Genomic DNA, 23739 nt, shown 5'->3' with positions numbered 1-23739 from the left:
AAAAACATGATTGAACAAACCGATTGTTATAGAAAATACACAAAACTTATTTTGATTGTCTATTTAAAATTAGTCAAGGTATAAGAGAAGTTTACCGGTATGCCGTCAAACTGTTTTCCTTTAAAGATAGCGAAGGAACGGCGTGATTATATGGCGTACTAATGCAGTATAGACATTATATGTCAATTTCTTACCAGGTAAACAATCCCAGTTGTGTCACAATTAGTGCTAGCCAGTGAATGCACTTTATATCGAAGCAATTACTCCGGTATTAAATGGAAAATCCCAGGTGGGGTTGACTTATCATTCACACAATTAAAGGAACAGATGAAGATGGTGAACGTGGGTCATAATCTTCTAAATGTTGTCCCCGGTGTGATATCTTTTCAAGCAGTCCAATAAAATATCATCTCGGTTTGGGTTGATGCATTGCATGCGTATTGTTAGTATTTGGTATCTGGGTTTCTGTAACGACTTTGTTGCATCTGTGCTTTTTATTATTCCAAATGATTCACTTTAATAATTTTAGACCAAAACACATAAGTTACTTTTAATAGAAGCGGCTATTAGGGTTTGAAAAAAACTTTCTTTACTTCTACCCTGTGCTTCTTAGGCCCTCATTGAGAAGATCGGTCAGGACTGCAATGGAAACTTTTTTTTCCTAAAGCTATGTGCAAATACACAAATTCACTTTATTGATTTAGCTTTTCATAAAAAGTGTGTGTTTCACACTAAACAATATTTGGTAAAGGTGTAGTCCTACCTGCTCTGCTTAATTTAGCACCTTGGATGCAAAAATAATTTGAAAAATCAAGCGTTATTTAATGTCCAAACCTTCCCCGAACGCATTGTTTAATCGTGTATTTTTTCTTATAGCTTATTTTTGCAGGAAATGTAATGATAAAGGCGTTTTCGTTTGTTAGAAAGTGAGAAAATAAATGTTTGGCTCTGTTGTTTTCATGTAGGGCTTGCTATCAGAAATACTGCGTAAAGAAGAAGATCCTAAGACTGCATCCCAGTCTTTATTGGTAAATCTTCGAGCGATGCAGAATTTCCTACAGTTGCCTGAGGCTGAAAGAGACCGGATCTATCAGGATGAAAGGGAACGGAGCCTCAATGCAGCATCCACCATTGGTCCAGCCCCATTGATAAGCACACCACCAAGTCGTCCTCCACAGGTAACGACCCTTTACCCAACTCGACAAATGCATTTCTCTCCATCTTTATAAATTTAGGATTGTGACGTAAATCTTGTTTCAGAAGCAGAAAATGAATTAGTTAAAATTCCATATATGTGTGATCTGTTCTGCTCTGATTAGATCGCTCTATTGTATCCCGTCAACTTCCTATGGTTGTAACGTTGTTGATATTTCACAAATGGGTGATCAGAATTTTATTATCCAACTACCATAGGGCTTAACCCCTTAGTGACAAAGCCCGTACGGGCTCAAAATGCATTGTTCTCAATGGGTTTAGGGACCGCCCATTGTCCTTAATGGGTTAATATCCATGTATTTGTGTCAAATCCTTAGCACGTACATTGCACTGCAGTTATTCCCCCTCGCCCTGATAGGTTTCTTACTTTTGTTTGCGATGGTTTTCAGTTAAGAATGTTCATTGGCAAACTGTCCGACAACTCGGTGTATTATAGTTTGTCTGTTTCTATCATTCTCTCTGTCTAGCGTTTGTCTTTTCTTTACATTAAGTTTCTCTTGCTTATTCACTAAAACTGAAAGTCAGCAGGTGGGACAAGTTTCAACTTTCGATATGCATTATGAAAGGCTAATCTTGGTGAGTTTGTTCTGTAACTTGGCCTGTGTGATGCAAAGTTTAATCACTGTGGTTAGGTTGTCAAGAAATCTCCTAGATTTTACTGTTCAGGGCCCCGTAAGGTTCTCCTGCGAGAAAACTCAAAGTCATGACTGAGCATTCGTGATGGAAATCTGTGAGCTGAATCCTCAACTGTTCAAAACACGTGCCCCTTTGTAAATAAACTTTCCAGAAAGAAAGCTTGGCATGTGTATAGCATGTTTAGAGCTACGGGAATATTTCAGTTGGGAGGCCATTCCATTAGTTGTAAAATCTGCTTTGTTTGCATTATCACAATGAATTTGAGTCGCACACTGTATTGAACAGCATGTATATTCAGCATTTTGGAATATAAGGCAGACTTTCCTTATTGTTCTGGTCTTGTGTGCTTATGACTTTAACTCACACACCCAAGTATAATACAGCATTGATAGAAGAACATGCCGACTGGCAACATTCTATCCGCTGAACGAAAAACACCATAAACATAAAAGAATTCTAAATATTGGTTTCTATTGTGTTTCAAGGGTTGGGTCATTTTTAGTTGTTTCCGTGCACGTGTTATATTCAAAAGAAATCCTACATAACAAAAAGCTACTTTACTTTAAGCGTGGGCAACTGTCACGGCAAGGCCAGGTGGTGACAGGCCTGTGGGAGTGTAAGGGTTAACACTAACCAGGTTGTTATTGACCAGGAGTTCTCCTGCAGGTCTAATAGGAACCAAGCCTGACCCACCTCAACGCCAAAGTCATTGCTGGTGCCACCACCAAGTTATACATAAGATCGTATATAAGAAGCACCTACAGAGGCTTCACTTAACCCCTTGACTGCACTAATATTCATTCAAAAACTCAATTTGAATCGGTTGCGACCATTCCATGCCAACAAAAGAAACAATTGTAACTTACTATTCTCAATAGCTCTGAGCAGCTTCTTCTCCTTTTTAACCCCATTGATTTTCATGACTATACATTATACAGAATTAGTTATGCATGGTCGTGTCACTGTTCTGACACAAGATAACTAAGGAAACTATCTTTAACCCCTTAATGACAAAATGCATTGTTTTCAATGGGTTTAGGGACCGCCCATTGTCCTTAAGGGGTTAGTTCTGCATAACTTTACCCTTACAGCATATTTTCTTTTCGTATAACTTTATGGTGTGGCTTTATGTCTAAATATGTGCACATCACACCACATTAGTTCCCGCTAGCTGTGTGTAATAAACTTGTACCAAAAATAATTGCTCTTATATTTTGAGCAGGTTGTATGTGAAGACCTATTTGTTGTGTGCCGTTATGTATCACAGCTGCGCCGGCTCTGCACCTGTTATTCGCATGGCGTACTTCTGGTTTGCATTTGCATTGAACCAGCTATAGCAACTGGTTAAGGGAGTCACAAAGTCCATAGTCAATCAGATCAACGTGTGATACTTGATGTCTCCCCTTTACTTTAAAGAATACGGGAAAAATATATTTTATGTCATGCAACATGTATGGCATGATGTCTATGAAATATCAGCTGCTGTTCTGCTTGTTTATACCGAGAAAGGAGCGGAATCTGAGCAGAGTACAGAATAGTGTAACAAGCAGATAGTCTTGGTAATTTATCATCATGTATGGATGCTTATACTTTGTGTAAATATTCATACAAATTAAAATTTATTGAAATAAAAAAAAAAATGGTATTAAGGAACGACATCTAGGTGCAGGGTATCTGCTTACGCGCTCAATGCTTAGAAGGCTGTGTACACATGCGTTATATAGTGACGTAAATCCCGAAAATAGAGACGGGGTTAATACAGGACAGCGTGGTAATACCTGTTTAGTTATCTACAAGCCACAACACACAGTATCAATTGGGTAACCGTAACGAGCCCACGCACCCTGTCATAGAAAGTGCAATGCCTTGTATGTATTATTGTCACTGGGTTATTACTTGAATGTATGCACAGGCATTAGTACATTGGATTTATTTCGTAACTGTTGGGGATACCTGCATCAAAGCTATACATCAAGGTGGAGCTGACTGGTAAATGGTTAAACTCGTCTGACACTGCAGGGTCGAGCAGCCATGCATATAAAATCAGAGTATGACTTCATGATGCAAGAGCTCGAGCTGTGTTGCCGCAGCAGTGTACAGACATGCCTTACCCTGCCCTGGGTTGATCTCTGGGGCACCTCTACGCACACAGAGACGGAGCTCCAGGAACAAGCCATACAAGAGCACGGTGTCTTCCACACATATACCCTCCACCCAGCCGCTGCTTAGGTTCCTTCCCAAAGGCACATTGTATTACCTCTGTGTGAACACACTCTGATCAGGCTTTGCTGTAATTTAGTTTTGGATCTAGTTGGCGCGCTTTAACTATTATTTCACCATGGCTCCTTGGATTGCTGACAGAAGAAATTGTTCGTTGTTCCTTAAATCGCGACTCTATAAGTAGGATTGAGGACTCTGTTTCCTCGTTTTGCCAGTTCTCGGAAGAAAAATGTAGCACTTAAGATAATATCAGATTAGTTCACGTCTTAAAATCTGGCCTGCAGCTGGCTACTTAGCTGATCTCCGATAGAGACTGTTCTGAGGCTCATTTACATTTTATTATGGAATTCATGCTCAATTCTTGATGTTGCCGTTCACCAAAGAGATGTCCCAGGCCTGTTGTTTTGTGGTTGGAGTCTCCCCGTTCCAAAACATACCGCATTGTGGAAGACTAGCGACATGTGTCTCTCCAGCTGTCAGTAATCTACAACTCCCATGATCCAGTGCCTGGCTGTAAAGTTCAGCAACAGCTGTAGAGCTATAGTCGCCCATGAGCCTGACTGTCATATACCTAATGTTTGTTTTGCTTGTGTGCACTGTGGCTTGACCAAGATTAATGTTGACTACACATCTGTAATCACTTGTTGTGGTATCAGACATACGCCGCTGTGTGTCAATGTGTTAGTAGATTGTGTATCACGTGGAATTAAAGGCGTTCCTAACCTTTCGTCTGCTGACCTCTGCTGTGGACGTGGTTTAGTACATGTATGATGGGTACGTGCTTTTCCCTTTATCGTTTTACGTGTGTGTACCTGGAAAATATTGCTTGTGCCAAGTAGGCTTGTATCTAAATTCATTGCGCAGTCTAAAATAAATGCGTTCATTAGAGAGAAAAGCTTCTCTTCTTGACGTGCAGTAGAGTTTTCATCTAATGATTACCAAATGTCTTCCAGGGCTAATAAATAACGCAGGTTGGAGATGGCGGACAGGAGGAAGCAGCTACTTTTGTACACTAATGTATTGCAAGAAAGGGAGCAAATATCCTTATTGAAAGGGAACATAGTGTGCTAATGGTCTAGTCTACTATTAATGGAGTTTAGCCTGAAGTCCAATGAAGATTCGTTTTCGAGATAAGGGGGAGAAAGAAGGGCTCTGAATCATAAAAAAAGTGATCTCTCCATTGAACTGTAGTGATTTAATAATTAGCATTGCCTAAGGCTTCGCTGAATTGTAGTGCAGTGATTCTGCAGGTCTCACTGGCTCAGACGTTTACTAATATGATTTGAGATGTCTAATGATATTACTGGAGCACAGCACTGTGTTCAGTGTTACAATGTGAAGAGAAGGGAGGTTTGCTTAGAATGAGAAGATTAACCTTTTTATGGCAGGCATGTATGGTCCTAGCAGATGCCCTTAATGAGCATTCCAAGTAATTGCCTGGGTGCAAGCATTAATAGATCACCAGGAACAAAGTCAAATGAAACAAATGAACAATTACAAAAATAGGATGGGTAAAATCACATACATTCATATACAGAAGCATTTTTGTTTCATTCTAGCTCGCTATCATTATAAATACAGGGAATTATCACACCACCGCAGGCTATTCACTGCTCCCTACTTTTCGCACATGGTAAATTTGCACATGTATTGATCATTCTTTGATCAACTCATCATCTTCATGTTTCCCTGCTGACCTGAGGAAGGTCTCATCACGAGAGTTAAACTCGGTGCTTTTAACTTGCTGTTATATGCCAGTCTCTCAGCAGCTAAAAACATTTTCCTGCAAGAATGGCTAGGTTGCCCCTTAAAGTTTGTTATTGAATACCTATAAGAAGTAGAATCCCATGGTTATTCTTCAACCAACTCAGTTCTTCTTAACTAGACAATTCAATCCTCTCATCTGAAGGTATAATTTGCAGAAAGGTTTCCGTGTTTAGAACACCCCCTCTACAAATAGAGAACTTTTTTTACGAGCTTTATATTTTATTTTTTTAATAGTGTTTCAGACTGACGAGTAATATTTTATATGTAAAAACGAATAGGCAGACAGAATTATTTAACTTGAAAATGCCCCATAGTTATATATAAGCTATTAACCCATATCGTAGCAGTTTTATGATGCAATAAAGTAAAGGAACATGATTGCCTTAGTCCTTGATTTCTTCTTTTGCGACACATGATATGCTGATCCACCCATTAAGTAAACACTGTTTATATATCTCATGGAAGAAAGCTATCAATGGCCAATCTATAATTTATTGCATTTTTTATTATTATTATTATTTTTTTTTTTGCATTCAAGCATCCTCATGGCATCTGTGTTAATTAAAAAAGAAAAATGTTCTAGCTTTGATAAATATAACAGCAGACAGATGAGAATGAACGAGTGAATAAGGGTTGGTGCAGAAAGCATGGAGCAAGTTGGTGTATAGCCAAATGTAATCAGGTTTTATTCTTGAAATGCAGCCGTAACTAGCTCACAGGTGAATTATTGGGAGGGTATTTTAGCAGTAGCATTGAGGTCTTCTGAGACGCACCTTGACCCTTTCTGATCTTGTGAGCTGATAAGTGTGACAGGTGTCTGGTATGGGACGATTACCGATTACATTGGAAAATGTTTAACTTATAAAGGCATTCTTAATTACGTGAAAAACGTAGAGAGACCGCTAATGTCTGTTTTCCTGGTTTTTTGATATCTGCGTTTGTCATATCTTTTTGCTCCAAGTTAGAAAAAGGAAACACTACAAAAGATCCAGTTTGAATTTTTTATAAATGGGATTTCTTTTATGTCAGTCTAGGGATAGCTATCAGAGTCTGCAAAGACTCTGATAATGTGGGTCTATGAAGCAGTTATTATTAGTGCGTTGCTTTGCATGATCCATACACCGAATTAACAAATAATAATGAGGATCCTTTAAATGCTATTGGGGAGTTTAGCTTGAAACATTTTTGGCTGCTTTCAAAATTACAATCCAGTTTAGAGTGATTTGATATGGTACATGTTATCTTTTACAAAAATAGTTGGTTTTGAAAAGAAAAAAAAGTCATGTGTGCCGCATTTCAATCTATTAGACAAACGCTCTGACTCCTTATCGTACTGTCTTATAGAACTTTGGGAAAATCTCAAATACATTTTTTAGGGGGGTGCTAAGTAATCAATTTTCATCTTAAATCTTACCTCATGTAATAATGGTTAAATCTCTTTGTTTGTTTGTTTTCTTTCTCTCCATAATATATACCTCTCTTTTTTTCCTCTCCCTAATATATATTTGAAATATATTTTAGCTGTATATATCCCGATATGTCAAATGACCTGAAAGGGGCAGTTTTATTTTAGGTGGTGGAGTTACGTGTGTAGCTACAGATAGAACTTTATGAAACCTTTATCTGACTTCATGAGCTATTAAATGCCAAGTTACGTAATCGAGGCCTTGAGAAGAAGAATAATGTCTTTCATTCATGTCATATAATTTGTAAAAATGCCTTGGTTTATATAAACATTATTATGACTTTTAGGGCTATAGAACGCTGTGATAGTCACGTACTGTAAGCATTCAGAGCTCCTAGCAAAGAGGGACATTGGTGAAGGAGAGAATGATGGGGTTTTGGTTCCAAAGAGGGACTATTCCTCCTAACAAGGATTTTGGGGTAGCTTTGAAATGAAAAGGGCAGTTGATGAAATTGAGAAAAAAGGGACGAAGGGAATATGAACATCTGGCATAAGCATATGACTATCCCGAATCTAAGATGAGACCCAGGACGGATTAAGGTCTGAGTTTTTATATCAGAAGAACGGTGCAGGCTAGATGGGCCGAACGATTCTTATCTGACGTCAGTTCTATGTTTCTATGAAAGTCAGGTCTCTGCCTAGCCGTAAATAACTTTATGAGAAACTACACCCAGTGATAAAGATTATACAAGAGCATTAAGTACTGGGCAAGGTATCGCAAAGCAGTATTTATGGTATCTATATATAATGTTTTATGTGAAGGCTAAGGTTAAGTTATACAGGTAGGAAAATGTAGTTTAAAAAAAAAAAAAAGGAAATTCAAGATGTCCGTGTTCTGTTATCACTGACATAAATCACGAGGGCTGTGTTGCATGTTATTCGAGATAAGCTAGTCTTTGTTAAAACTTATGGTTAAATTCTTATTAATCACAGAAAGCTTCCATTTGCTGATTGCCACGGCTCTGTGAAAATATTTGGCTTCTTTCCACAAAATGTGTTTTACGAGTTTGTAATTTTTAGTTGTCACCTGACAATGGCAAGCATGTTGAAATAACCTTTTAAGAAAATGCTAAATATTTAGAACCCTGCAAGTGTGACCTGAACTGTGGATAATGTATAATAATATGCCTGTCGTCTGTTAAGGGCGGTAGCAAGAAAAGAAAACAGATGTATGTAATAGTGAATGTACGCATGTGAATGTGTCTATGTATGTAATTTACACATGCACAGTCATGTCACGAGGCTTTGCGTATTATTATTACTATTATTATTATTAATAATAGTTGTTTGCTTTGTCATAATACACAGAACATTTTCTGATGAAGTGTGTTGTATGAATATATGTTCCAGGTCAAGACCGCTACCATTGCAACGGAGAGGAATGGAAACCTGGAGACCTGCAGCATGAATATTAATGCTTCCATTTACGACGAGATCCAACAGGAAATGAAACGAGCGAAAGTATCCCAGGCGCTATTTGCAAAGGTTGCAGCTTCCAAAAGCCAGGTACATAATATGCGGAGTGGGAAAAGAATCTGACTGCCATGTATTTAGGTGGCTGCTGACCCTGTGTGTGTATGTTGGTGTCCTCATCAGATTTAGAGTCCAACCCCTTTAAACGTTGGAAGGTTTTCTTTGTTTTTGTTGCAGACTGCTTTACGAAGATGCTGATTAGTGCTCCCTAGAAAGGGTCAGCACCGTGTAAAAATGTGCAAAGGCATTGGGGCATTTTCTAAAACATGGGGCATTTAGCAGGGAAGGACCACAGGTTGTTGTGAAGGTTGCTCCAAATGTAGAACATGCTTTGTTTTTGCTTTATACACAACCATCAACGTGTGACCCAAATTCACCGGATTTTTTGTGTGACTGAAGTCTTCCACAATGAGGGCAGTGCTAATTGAGAACGAAATGGAATTAGTACGTACACGTGTGCTATTGTGTTTGTTTCAAAGGGTCTGTTGGGCAGACTGGATGGGCCTACTGGTTCTTATCTGCCGTCACTTTCTATGTTTCTATATCATTGTGATATGTCAGAAAACCAGTGATACCAGTGAGTAGACTTCCTGTACAATTTAGACTTTTTATTTATTTTAACTTATTTTCATTGTCAATGTTTTCAGTGATCTTTGTAATTTATGAATTGGATCTGAGCAAAGACATGGTGTCACGTTTTTGAATTTGTTTCAGTAGCCGAGAATACTGACAGGATAGTCAGAGAGAAATGGTTTTGGATTGAATATTTATCTTTCACTGTACTGTCAAGTGTGTTTTCCTGAAGAGAATAAAATATTCTGCAAGATAAGAGTTGCAGTTTTTTTGGGTCATTTTTGTTATCTTGTCATTGTGATTTCAAAATGCCGTTGCTTCACACACTTCATTTGCTTCTACAAATGAACCATCAATACCATTCTTTCCTGTTAAGAAATTAATTCATGCCCTCTATTGTATCAATTTAACAATGACCCGGGAGTAGGTCATTTACTAATTTACAGTAAATATCAGGCGGTGGACAAACTCGTCCAGCAAATAAACTCAAAATACCTGCTCAAGATATCTGAGCTTCGAAGAATTGTACTTGCTTGAGAGCTCTTTTACTACAGTGACATATTGGCTCAGGACACTTAAGAACATTTAAAAGCTAAATAAAAGTTGTCCCTGTGTGGAGTAGGGAATCTAATCTTATGCAGGAGGATGAATAAAGTAATTTAAGGGGTCAAGGGAAAGTATTTACACTATTGGAAAGGCATATACACATATATACATACACAGATTAGGCAGACTTTTCATGGGTTCCAGCATGACTGTCATAGTTACATACATAGTTCGTAAGGTTGAAAAAAGACCTAAGTCCATCAAGTTCAACCCTTCTACCTAACCTTCCTATTCTTGATCCAAAAGAGGGCAATAATAAACCTGATAAAGAACCTGATTCTGCTTGGTTTTCGGTTACCCCAAAGCCAGACATTAAATCTTGAGGAAACATTACAAAAGTAGTTTGGCGTTTATATTGGGTTTTAGTAGCATGGCTAACACGCTGCCCATGTATAATTGGTTGGTTAGCTGCTGGTACTTGGTGTGTCCATTCGCAAGTAGTTGACTGACGAGTCAATTATATGAGAAGGATCAACAAAAATGGCGCAAGAAGTATTGGGGACAATGACAGTAAAAGGACCACACAAGCACTATTCTTAGTTACAGAAAGTGATGCTTGTTAGTTTAGCAACTGAAATTCAGCTTTAACCAGCGTGCCAGCTGAAATTGTTTCCAGGTTTCTTGAGCAACGCTTTGAAAGCTGCCCAAAAATACTTCATGCTGACATGGACTTTCAACCAACTGTGTTGTGATGGATATCCCCCAAGATTAGCTGAGACCTCTTTATCTCTGTTGGGGAATACAGTTAGTAGCTCTGCAAGAAGTGGACTAAATGCTCAGAGTTGAGCTCACTTTCAAGAGTGAATAAATCCCTTATCTAGGCAATCGGACACCCGGTTTCTGTCTTGCCGGTAGATTCCTTAAAGACATACTAGAGGCATCATTGTGAGAGGCGCAGGTTAAAGTTGGTGATCCATGGATCACAATCTGAGAACAACTAACACAGACTATAAAATGGTAAGTATTGTTAGGTGATATATTGAAGAGTGGGATTTCCAGGTTGTATTCTAGTCTGTGAGTAGATTTAGGGCATGTAAAAACCCAGAGCCATACTAATATGTATAAATCTCAAGGAATTAAGGAAGTAGAGTCCCATCTGCACACACTGCACAATGCAGTAGCACAGTTTGACTTTAGTTAACCATACCCAAGTTAGGGAGGCACATTTAAGTTGCTAATTATTTAGCAAACCTTTGTGTTGACTTCCGTTTCTTATTAACTCTTTTTAAGTAAATAATCCTAAAATGTTAGGTTGAAGAAAAAAACCCTTATCTATCATTCTGATAGAACTTTCGGGTTGTGGTGGTTTATTTTTTGAATATGTTAGAACAAAAGCCACTTCGTGCCACATCTGTGGTTTTCCAATTCAGTTTATACTTGCAGAGCGCAAGTTAAAAAAACAAATGCAAAGTAGCCTGTATGCATAGAGCATAAAATGGATTTACTAAAAGAATCTTTTTTTCCGTTCATGCGATACCTGTTGGTTACGCATGAAAAGTTTCAGCTGTGAAGTAAACCGTGGAACATTTTTTTGTGAAGCATTGTAATCAAGAAGACATATCAACATTTTAGACTTTTTTTTCCTTTCAAAAATTGTCAAAAATGTTAAGCCCATCCATGACTCCATCTATGATTATTTAGAGGATCAGAGGAACCTAACATAGTCTTATCTACTAGTATGTTACAAATGTGAATAATGAGTAACCATCTATAAGTGACATCACAAAACATTTATAACTGTCACAATGGAAATTAACTCTTAGTCCAGCCTCTCTAGTATCTAGTATTATTTTCATGGCCCTTAGACTGTTTTCAGATGGTCCACTGGTAAATCAAGACATTTCGCTACGCTACGGTGATGGGCAAACAATCACTCCTGTGTGCATCCTGCTGCATGCACTTACATGTGAAAATGTAACCATGAAAGAATCTTGTCTTGAAACCCCTTACCAGAAAGGTACCCTAGGCCAGTGGTTCCCGAAACCTTGCTCAAGGCACGCTAACAGGGCAGGATTTACTAACTGCCGCATTCCATTGCTTTAGGGAGTTGGTGTGCCTTGAGGTCTGGGTTAGGAATCACAGCACTAGCCAGTGGCCTGGGTCACCTGTATGAAAGAAGCCATTTCTGTTTGTTTTTTTTTTTGAGAAGCCGATTCCATTAGTTGCTATGATGAAAGACCGCCTTTTTAATCTTTCACAATAATGGTTTTTGTATACATACGGCATGTGTGTAGAGCCATATTTCACATGTGAAGATCAGGGAGACTGAAATATTTCACTAATTCTGTTTAAGAATATTAATTCTTTTGCATTTCTGTTGGGTAATCCTGATTGTGTGAGTCTGATACAGACGATTAAATGGGCTATTACCTTGTAAACGAGCTATGCCCTGTGCCTTTATTTGTGTAACCATCTAATACTTTTAAGCACATTAGCAGTTATTAGTCAGTGACCAATTTACCTCTCCAGAGCTCTGCCATGTGCCTGATTCCTTTTTTTCACACCTCATCCTGGGGCTGCCAGGACAAAAGGGTTCAAAGGAAATTTATCAGGTCTGGACAAATGGTTTTGGTAGCTGTTTTTTTAAACATAGCAGGTCCGATCAAAAAAGGGGAGGAAAACACTCCTTCCCCAGAATAAAATAAATAATAATTGCTTTGGGGAATAATATTCTGGATTCCTCTCCTCTCTTTTTTATTTCCCACAAGAATGTTTAATCTGTGCCCTATTCTGCTGTAATATTTTGGTAGATCTGCCAGCGTACAAAGAATCCTGTACTGAGGATGGATACACTTGTTACATGCTTCTTTCATGATAACGAAAAAGGGACACAACATGGAGTCCTTACTGAAGCTTTCTTATCTACTAAATGTGTATTTCAAGGAAGCTGTAAGAACAATTTACAAAGTTTACAAAGAGTACATTAAACGGTGATTACTCAAAAGTGATATTAGTTGATTTTACCCAAGGGAAGGAAAACTGGAGAATGCAAGGCAATCTTTTAGCCAAATTAATTGCCGTGATACATTTTTGTTGTGTATATGTAATGAGCAGATTGATATCCATTTAAGAAATCTCCGAGGTGTGTGTGTTTCACATATTCTGGAATAGGGCTATGATGTGGTTAAATTTAGTTTTTCCCCCTATATGTTTGAATAACATGCATCTATGTCAGGATCCTTCTAGTACTCTTTAAATTCCTAATCTATACGACCATCTTAGTGAGTGCCCCTGTTCTGGATAGGACTTGTAGCTGTATTATCACTTGTGTCATCCCATCTTTGTATATGTAGATAGTGGGACATTGTTTGTATTTAAAGGGACACTCAAGTACCCAAGACAGTTTCCTAAAAATGCATATTTAAGTATTTTGTAGGTACCCCCCAAAAAATAAAACAAAAATAGGAAGATGCTGCAACTGGAATGCTGCAACAGAGCATCTCCTCTGTGGTCCACCAATTGGCTGCTCCAGAAAACTTGCCGAGATGGCTCTGGAGCTAACTGGCAGTAGGTACATCATGTGTTACCCAATCACAGCTCCTACGTGCCACTCAGGAACACGGCTATTATATACATTAAAGTGCATGTGATGGACGGAGGGTTCCTTTAATAGTTTCTACACTTTCACCCCTACCCAAAAATGGTAACTGCCGCCATTTATATTATCGTTTTGAGTTCTAACCATCAAGCTGTATTTAAACTTCATGTTGGGTGGTTTATATTGGTTCAGTGCTCAGCACGCCATACATCCGGCCACTGTTTCTCTTGTTGTGCTGTATAAATTTCTATCATGAATCATGGCTGGTGTATCTGAAATTACTGTAATTTTGATTGGAAATTACAGAGCATTTGAAATGTTTGTAATTGTGATAGAATTTTATATTTTTTTTTCCGCTTTAAACCTGCACAGACTTTTAGATGTCCCTATTCATGTGTAAAAAAAATTATATTTTAGATGGCTATCGGTGCTGCGTCTCCTGTTCTCAGATTTCTTTTAATGGGTTGACCCTTTATTAATGATTTTGCTCTGTTTTGTATGCTCACTTGTTTAGATGAGACAAACATGAGGACAAATATTCTATTAGCATAAGTGTGTTTATACACACACACATCACTGGTAATCTGGTTTGATCTTGAACACACTTTGAGCTTGGCTTAATCTTCTATTCTTGTCAACAAACCCTTCCCAGAGATTGTGTGATATTTTTAACTAGTTATTTCTAAGCTGTAAAACATTTTTACAGTGAAATTTAACAGAAAATTGGATATTCGTTTTAAAATTTCACATAAAATGAATTGATAAGTGCAAATAAACATTACATTTCATAAAATTTCTGGTTTGTTTACTTTTACAAATGTGCCAGTTTAGAATTCCTTGACGTCTTAGCCCCCATTAGAAGATCCCACCAAACACTGCAGTTTGGTGCTTCCAGGCAGTGATCCTACAGAGTCATGACGATAAACTACAATCTTTTTGGACCCTTTCTAATAGTTGCACCAGAATGTTTTTTGTTTTTGTCTTTTATGATAATATACTCTAGAATGCCGAACAAAATGAAATCTCAGACACATGGATGACATCATAAAGATGGCCACAATCCATAAACATGAAATTGTACAGCAATCTTTGACTAGGTGGTACAAAGTCTCTGGGGTTGGTCTGTATGTGAAAGCCCCTTCAGGCGATTCGTCTAAACCTCATTTGATGCAGGTTTTGTATGTGTATTAATATTTTATTTACTCGTGCAGTCAGCTTCTTGCTTTAATGGCTTTTTATTAAATGTTAAGTTTTATCTATGGATTCATACTGTTTGCAGTTTTGTTTTTAGAGTGAGGAGCCATCGTAATTGTTTTTAAAAAAAAAAAAAAAAAAATCAGGAAGGTCTTCTCAAAATATTTTTTGTTCAAAATACGGGAAATGTATTCTTTTTCCTCATACCGATACTAGTATATTTCTACCTCACCTAATCTGCTCAGAGCTAGTTTAACCGGATCGTATAGGTTCTATGGATACGATCGCGCATTGAAAGGTGCAGGTAGTACAATATTCACTTAGTTCCTCGAGCCTTCGTGTTGCCTTAGTTGCCTTAATTCTGTAAATCAGATCATAGGCTGCATGCTGTCATATAATAAGGTGTCTGATCCTTATTACCAGTTTGTTGATGCACAGACTCCTTCAAATTGACCATTGCAACACATGGTTTCCCCTGAAACTAGCTGTGATAATTAGCGTGGCTCTAATGAGACAGAATGTCACTGATCTTGTGCTGAACTGTCGAGTATCCACACTACGGATGGGAACTGTCAAAGCCTGCCATCTGTGACAGTGCTTGGCGTATTCCAGTAACACACCAGAGTGGCGCATGCTCTGTGTCGTTGCTTTATTTAAAAACTAATGCTCCGTCGTTTTTGCCGCAGGCTGCGTTGAAAGAAATTCATAGCGACACACCACTAATTGGTTAATTTAATTTACTCTCCACCATTAACTCTGCTCCATCTTACAACGAAGTAGTGAATCCAACTTCCAAGCCCTTTGCTTGGAGTTTGGGAGGAAGAAGAAAGGAAAGACGGCATAACATTCTATGATCAGGATATATTAACACCTTGTTTCCACTGGGGCCAAATGTTAATAAGTATGGATTTTTGTCTAGATAATAAACATGTAGGTCAAAGTCACCTGATCTCCATTATGAGTGAGCGAGTGAAGACCACCGGGTTTCTGAGCATTGGATTTTGGGAGGGGGCTATAGTTCTGTGCACGTCCCAAAGCCCAGAGCTGCTTATCATTCCAAAATATGCTTTGTTACTTTTTATTTCCTCCTCCTCCTCCTGGCAGACCACACAGGGCTTGTTCTGAAGAACATTTTCACTAATCTGATCAGGCAGCCAAATACGCCGGGAAAACTGCTTTAATGATCCCACTAATTACCTCAAGTCAATATGAACTGTATTATTAGACTGAGGGAAAATATTCCATTAGGTCTCCCCCTTGGGAGTTCCACGGCTTTGTGATGTCACCGAAGCTTTCGCCCTCTCGCTTGTAATTAATTTTATTTACACACGCAGGCACGCACAAGGTCACACCTGCACAACCGGAGCTGGCCAGGGACGTAGTGGCACTCAGGCTTAATCAGATCTGTCATAATTACCATTCTGCATGTTTCTGACACACGCTGAGAAATATTTCAATTTAACTGCTGCTACCGGCACAACCAGATGTAGCGAGAGAGCGGCTGCACTGGAAATATTATTCCTCAGGATAAACTCTCTCCTCCTCTTGTTCCTCCTTCCCCTCCCTTTTGCATCTAATGTGGCACAGAGGCTGGTGTATCCTGTAAATCTTAAATGCGGTGCTAGGTTGATAACAGCCGAGGAGACAGTTTAACCACAAACAGCTTGTTCATTTTTTTTATTATTTTAATTTTTTTTCCAAATGAAAACCACATGTGACGAGGCAGACGTTTTTAACCTTTTACCTTTTTTTTGTGCTTTCCGCAAAGCAGTCCCCATACGTTGCACTTTTTTTTGCACGCTTTTTGCCAATGCATCCTTAAAAACAATGTGAATGTCAAGATGCCAACTTGGACAATAATGGTGAATTAAAAATAGTTTTCTCTTTCCAAAATTAACAAACCTGTACCAAACAAACATTGTTTGGTACATTACGTGGCACATTGTATATGGGGTACGTGGACGTCGACAACCATGCTTCATAGACACACATATACTGTACATTGTATACATTTAATAACAAAAAATAAAAAGCCACATTCATAGCATGATGACCACTTAAAATGACACTCCAATGTCCCATGGAGCCCCTCCAATATCGAACGCACATTAAACTACTTTGAACTTTTAATTGGGTCTATTAAGTAAAGGGGAAGTTGTCGAGAGTTTGTAGTAGTTGTTGTGCAAAGGCCCAGCCCCAGTGAACTAGTGCTGCAAGACGCACTTGGCTGGCCCTGGGTAGTGTATAGTTAAATCAGTGAGCAGTACGCAATATACCAGGACAGCCCTTCTTGTTGGAGAAATCCACCAGTGTAATAATAAATAATAAGTGAGAGAGCTAAAACCAAACGCTCTCGCAAACTCTCCTACCAGCTCTCCGTTTTAGCATATAGAATTCTTTAATATGTATTCTTTAGCAAAACAATGGAACAAATGGGAGTGCTTCCCGCTCAGGGGATCTCGTCAGACCTCCTGGAACTCTTGCGCGAAGTAATGCCAAATGGCGTTAAAGTGTATACGATGGTTGCAGCGTCCGATAAACTTTATTTTGTCCTCATTTTTCTATTCATATTAAATATGATTTACCTGGTATCTTTGAGATTTATAAAAAGTAATCACCATTCCTATGGACTTCAAACCACTTTGTAAACATTATGCCAGAGTTGCTTTTAATACACAACTCCCATAGCCTCTATAAGATACCAAATTCAATTACATTTGTCTACGCGCTCTTAGTTAATAAAGATGCAGTTTAAGGAAGTTTTAATTCATTGAGAAGGTGGTCGAAGAGGCTATCGGCTAATAGAGTGAGGGATAGCCATATGGCTATCCAGAATCTAAGACGAGTCCAAGGACTGATTAAGGTCTGAGTCTCTATATCGGGAAATAAGGGCAGACTAGATGGGTCAAATGGTTCTTACCTGCTGTCAAGTTCTATGTTTTTGTGTTTCTAATATATTATATTTTGGCGTGTGTATTTACTGCAGGGCCCACAAAGTTCAAATGCAGCTTTTATTCTGACTATAAATGAATAGTAAAAGACCACTGTGAAGATCCATTACTGCCTCTCTTCGAGGATTCCAAGTTTAGCATGTGTAGATAAGGAATATCGTTTTCAGCATCAGCCAGTTTTTTCTCATTATCATTAAGGCATATTTCATATTAAATTACACTGTGATTGGAATGGTAAGGAAGATAAAGTACACCATTTTGCCCTCAACTCTAATGTCTTTAATCAAATAATGACCTTCTGGAAATAGTTAATTTTCAGCATTTGAGAAGATCAATACCACTTTACCACCAAAAAAATGGCAGAGATTATCAAATCTGATGTATTTAAAATGCCATTTCTCCCTTTTAACCTAGTAAATAATTTAAAATGCTCTCAAATGTTTTCTTGCCAACATAAATGCATTTTATTATTATTGTGTATGGAATATATATATTGTGTATGTATAGATAGATGCGTAATGCTGCACATTCATTTTGAGAATCTGCTAGTTTCGATTTATTAAGTATTCAATAAGACCTTAGCTGATAGGATTAAATAGGATAAATAAAGGGATAGATGAGATTAATAAATTATAGTAATGTAATAAAAAAAAAAATTATAATTGTGTTCGCCCAAAGAGTGCAGTGAAATGTGCTTGTAAATCCACTTTCTCTTGAGAAATAAAACTTCACGTTTTCAGGTCACGTTGTGTACTTTGTAGTATTTGCTATTCTTATCTACTCTGCCTCCTTTGATCAATCATTATCTAGCTTAAGATTTCAAGGTTACATTAAGAGAACCAAACACAGTATGTGTGTAAATAATATAGCAGTCAAGAAAAAGATGGACAACTTTTATTTATTAGTATGTATACAAATATTTTACAACACTTTACTACCATAGTTAAAGGCCAAATAGGTTAATAACTAGTTTAACCGCATGTCCTTGTGATGCTATTTATGAAACGCGGGTTTGAGACCGAAGGCGTTGTCCGCCATGATCTAACACAGTTTGGAATGCGTTCAAAACAAAAGCAGACGACTATCCCGCACGATAGTATAATAATTCTAAATAAACTATCACGAAGACCGATGTGACATCTGGCAGTCTTCGGCACAATGAAAAGAAAAAGGTGCAAGTGTCGGTTGCTTAGAATTTGTTGTTGTCAGTGTGTTTCCACGATCAGCTGATCCATCTGGGTTGTTGCGTTTGACAAGGACTGTGTCACATTAGGAGTATTAGAATAAGCAGCGCAAATTGAGTTTTCCTGTTTACTGTTAATGTTGACTTCCTTATCTTGCTTACATAACCATTGGTACCATCTGTGACCTTTTGTGGTTTGTATACTTCTCATACACGAAAACTGCTAAAAGCTATTTCTTTCTTTCTATTATTTCTTTTAAAACATATTAAAATCACTATTCAGTCAACATAGAGATTTCAGCTCCCTGATAATACTATGTTATCAAAGGCAAACACCGGTGAGCAAGAAGGTCCGAGCTTGGTCTGTGTTATGAATAGGTAATCAGGAAATTTGCTTCAACTCCCTTCGCTTACTTAACAATGCATTACACAGGGCCAACTCGGTTCTTCTTGCAGGATAAGCTCACCGTGCCCCCTTTATAATGCATAGGAATATCTAGAACTTTTCCTTTAAATTATCTCTGTAATGAATAGAGCCCAGTTTATGTTCAGGTCAACACATACTGCCACTGGACTTACAATTAATAATTATTAAGTGCTTTCAACCTAATTCAGTAATCACTGAATACAGCATGTATATAAAAATCTTGTGCAGTGCCATGGGATATGATGGCGTTATATAAAACAATAAATAATAATGATCATCATTTAGATGGATTGTGCAGATTAGGGGTTAGAATTCTAGGTGATTTATTGGAAGTTAAATCTCGGCACATCATGATGTCACAGGAGAGATCGAACAAAGGTCATTGCTCTCTACCGGATGCAAAGGGAACATTTAAAGGTTTTGAGTAACTCTTTAAAATTATATACGCTCTTTATAATTAATATTAAAGAGTTAGGTATATCCGTACTCCACCCTTGTTCGCAAATCCCTATAATTTGTGAGGGATCCAAAACAAGAAGTTTATAGAAGTATAGGGAATTATATGGACGTTAGGAGTGATAAAACCTTAATTATGGTCTTGTGCAAACCATCAGCCCCACCTTCTCTATTGCTTCACCATTCAAAATGTTTGCACAGCACCCATTATTGTATTTTTACATTTTTATTGTCATTGATCATAAATAATTGTACTATTATTATCATTAATATTATAATTTTTTTAGTATAAAAATAGCAATCATCCTTGGGGAAATGCTGTGAAGACCTTATCTATTTTCAATAAAGTAGAAAGGAAATCATTTTTAGCATTTTCTTGCTTACTGTTGCGAGACGTTTGCAGATGGCGCTTGGTTACAATGCGGTGCGTAACAATATTTCTTGTGCGGCAGATGGATTTAAGACCTTTATTTCTCAATAAATTTCACTTTACAATACATAACTTTACAGGATTTGTGTTGTATGTAGCAGGTTTGAACACAGCCCAGCATTCATCTGCATGGCATTTTCAGTTCAGCTCCACGATGAGAGAAAGCGGTGAGCAAGGTTATTGGTATCAGCTAGAGGCAGAATTTCGAGCAGAAACACAGGGTGCTTAGAACAGAAGGTGTCAAATTAAACTTTGTCAGTAAGAAAATTAGCAACTTCCTGAAATTCAAAGAATTTATTTATGTCTGTTGCGTCGTTAATTTTTTTTGTTGTTGTTGGAATTCGCCTTTTTATTTCATGTAGCCAGAATAATGGTCCGATATATCAACCTGTTCCATACACTTTGTGATTAGGGTTCCTACTTGATACGCACGTAGACTTGAGCTTCATATAATAATATATTTATATCCTTTTCTTTGAGATGTTGCTAGAGATTACTTTTGTGCTGTATTTCGCTATTGTAATGCATCATTTCCATTTAACCTAAAGAAATCATATGTTTAGAAATATTCAGGTACAATACGCAGGTCCGAGTAACGGCGGCCACTAAGCAGATCAACCAATTGGAGCATAGAGCTCCCTGGTGGGCAGCAGCATTTATGATATGCTTTTATAGTATATAAACTTACAACTTTAGTAAAAAAAAAAAAAAAAAAAAAAAAAAAAAATAAGTATATATGTGTATATTTGATCAGGATAAAAGTTTGCTGCATAGACAGAAAAACATTGACTATATAAATTTACAGTAATTGTATGTTTATATTTATAATAAATATGAAGATTTCCGTTACATATAGAACAATTACGTTTTAACTGTTATTTTGAAATAAGGCACGTAATACTACTTTTAGTGAATGTTTATATCAGTGGAGAAATATGTATTTATATTCCATAGGTATGGAATATAAAATACACAAACATAATAGATATAGCTGTATTGGTCCTAGAGGAGGTGACACTCACTTACGTGAGGCTACATTGTCTTCTATGTCACCACCTTTGACTAAAGACAACTCAATAACAAATTGTTCCGCATGCTATATGTTGGAGAGCTGGTGGTTTGGAAGTACAGGCACCAGCTGCAGATGTGACAGTTGGTTTTTACATTTGAGATTATTGACTAGGTCACAATGACATTTCTCATATGTGAAAGATATAGTAAAGGACAGGCACCGACTTTATGTTGTCAAAAATGAATTACTTGCTTGTGCTACATTTTTATTTCTTGGTATCTTCCCCACTAAAGTGATGATTAACTGATTACATTTTTATTTATGTTGTTGTTATATTGTATTTTCTATCCATCTATGAGAAAATATATTATTCACAGTTGTGTTTTTGTTTTGTTTTCTTAAAGGGTTGGCTTTGTGAACTGTTACGGTGGAAAGAAGACCCTTCTCCAGAAAACAGGACTCTTTGGGAGAACCTTTCGATGATCCGAAGGTTCCTCAGTCTTCCCCAGGCGGAAAGGGATGTCATTTACGAGCAAGAGAGCAATGCAGTTCATCAACACAGTGAAAGGCCATCTCATGTGATCCATGTCTCTGCAGAACAAATGCAGGTCAGCAAATTTAGTTAATAACTAATTTCATTATGTCTTATAGTGGGTAATGATTGGGGGGCAGGTTTTAGCTGACTTGCCTATTAGCTAGCTGAAATGTTTAAATGAAAGTTGTATAAATAGACAGTATCATTATTTCAGTTATTATTTATGGGACCCTTTTATGTAGCTATAAGCTCTTCCTAATGGATTTATATATATATATATATATATATATATATATATATATATATATATATATTGTTAGCCAAAATTCTAGTATGGGTCTCTTGAAAAAGAAAAATTAGACCTTACCTTGTCTTTGGTACATGAAAACTGAAAATGTGCACCTTACAATGTAAATATTGTAGGCAACTACACCTTCTAAAATATTCGTCTAGAAAACTTGATGCAACTACAGTAGTGCAACCAAGAATAAATGGCTGCATTACACGTATGGATACAAAATTGCCACTCAACAAAAAGAACCAATGCGACAGGAAATTCTAATAAATGCATAAGATGTCGCTGAAATGTACAGTACAGTTTTACTTGACATGCATGCAGATCATATACAGCAATGCCAACCCCTGTTAATGAGAGAATTGCAGCAGGGAAAATCTATACTATTCCACACAAGAGCCACGTGAAAGGTAGCAGTGACAACAAGGGCCAGTTGGGAGAGTCATTACACAAAATTAGGAAAAATACTCTTATTATGGCAATATGCGTATTGGAGTTTTTAAAGTGTTCTATAATATAAACATTCTCAAAAATGTCTCCTTGAAACAGCCGTGAGAATGGTGGCGTTTTGTTTTACATTTTCCAGGATAATGTCAGGTTAAACCAATCCAGAATGAATATACTAACACTTTAATATTTATATCTGTATCTTTCCGTACAGCAGCAACAGCAGCAGCAGCAACAACAACAGCAGCAGCAGCAACAGCAGTCACATCCACCACAACCTCCAGGTCCCAGACTACCACCAAGACAGCCCACTGTGGCATCTCCAGCAGAATCAGAAGATGAGAACCGCCAGCAAGCCCGTCCTCGAACGAAAATCTCTGTGGAAGCTCTAGGCATTCTACAGAGTTTCATCCAAGATGTAGGACTCTATCCAGATGAAGAAGCAATCCAAACTCTGTCTGCTCAGCTTGACCTACCCAAGTACACCATCATCAAATTTTTCCAGAATCAGCGATACTATCTGAAACACCATGGCAAGCTGAAAGACAATTCAGGCTTAGAAGTGGATGTAGCAGAATATGATGATGAAGGTTTGCCTAAAGATTTGGAAGAAAGCATCCAGGACAAAAGTACTAGTACGTTGTTTTCAGTTAAACTTGAAGACGATTTAGCAGGAGGTGGGAACACAGACATTACTGCAGACCTGAAAGACTTATCTTAAAGTATTATTATATTATTTTCTGATGTTTCACTGGTATTAATAATTGCAATTCCATCCTATGTACTGTCGGTAACATTTTATTGTCCATTATTCGGCCAATGAATCTTGAAACAAGAAAGAAAAAAAAAAAAAAAAACACTTGCACAAAACAATGATGCAGACTACATTAAATGTTTAACTCTGTCTATAAACTGTACTTTGCTCCAGATGAAACACTGAGGATTGTTTAATATGTCCATTCACTGGATAAACCACAATGTACTTGATGAGCATGATTCAAGTGCAGGCGATTTGAAAGCTGGGGCCTTCAAACAAGCATACAAAACCTTGAGTGGGTTTATTGTTTTTCATTACTGTTGTTGTGGTTTTTGTTTGATATATATATATATATATATATATATATATATATATATATATATATGTATATGTGTGTATATATACATATATATATTCTGTTCCACACTCGATTCCAAGAAAGTCATGCTTATATAAAAAGTGTGCTACCCTTGCACAGATATGGGGTGAAGAAGAACCCTATGCTGTAGGATGCAGTTTAAAATGATAACATGCCAACAATGCCTTGTGTTATATGGCA

At 37.5% G+C, this 23739-nt stretch overlaps 1 protein-coding gene across 3 annotated transcripts in view; it reads left to right on the top strand.

Moving 5' to 3' along the window:
* The window catches only part of SATB1 (SATB homeobox 1), a 60793-nt gene extending 37299 nt beyond the window's left edge, over positions 1-23494 (top strand). For all 3 annotated transcript variants that reach the window (XM_053468266.1, XM_053468268.1, XM_053468267.1), the window contains 4 exons: positions 966-1178; positions 8654-8809; positions 21551-21754; positions 22641-23494. In XM_053468266.1, coding sequence (XP_053324241.1) covers positions 966-1178; positions 8654-8809; positions 21551-21754; positions 22641-23144 — 1077 coding nt within the window. In that variant the 3' untranslated portion in view covers positions 23145-23494. The remainder of the gene's footprint in view (positions 1-965; positions 1179-8653; positions 8810-21550; positions 21755-22640) is intronic.
* Positions 23495-23739: the final 245 nt, after the last annotated feature.

The sequence above is a fragment of the Spea bombifrons genome, chromosome 5, assembly GCF_027358695.1.
Source record: "Spea bombifrons isolate aSpeBom1 chromosome 5, aSpeBom1.2.pri, whole genome shotgun sequence".
Lineage (NCBI taxonomy): Eukaryota > Metazoa > Chordata > Amphibia > Anura > Pelobatidae > Spea > Spea bombifrons.
This window is presented reverse-complemented; position numbering and strand designations above follow the sequence as displayed.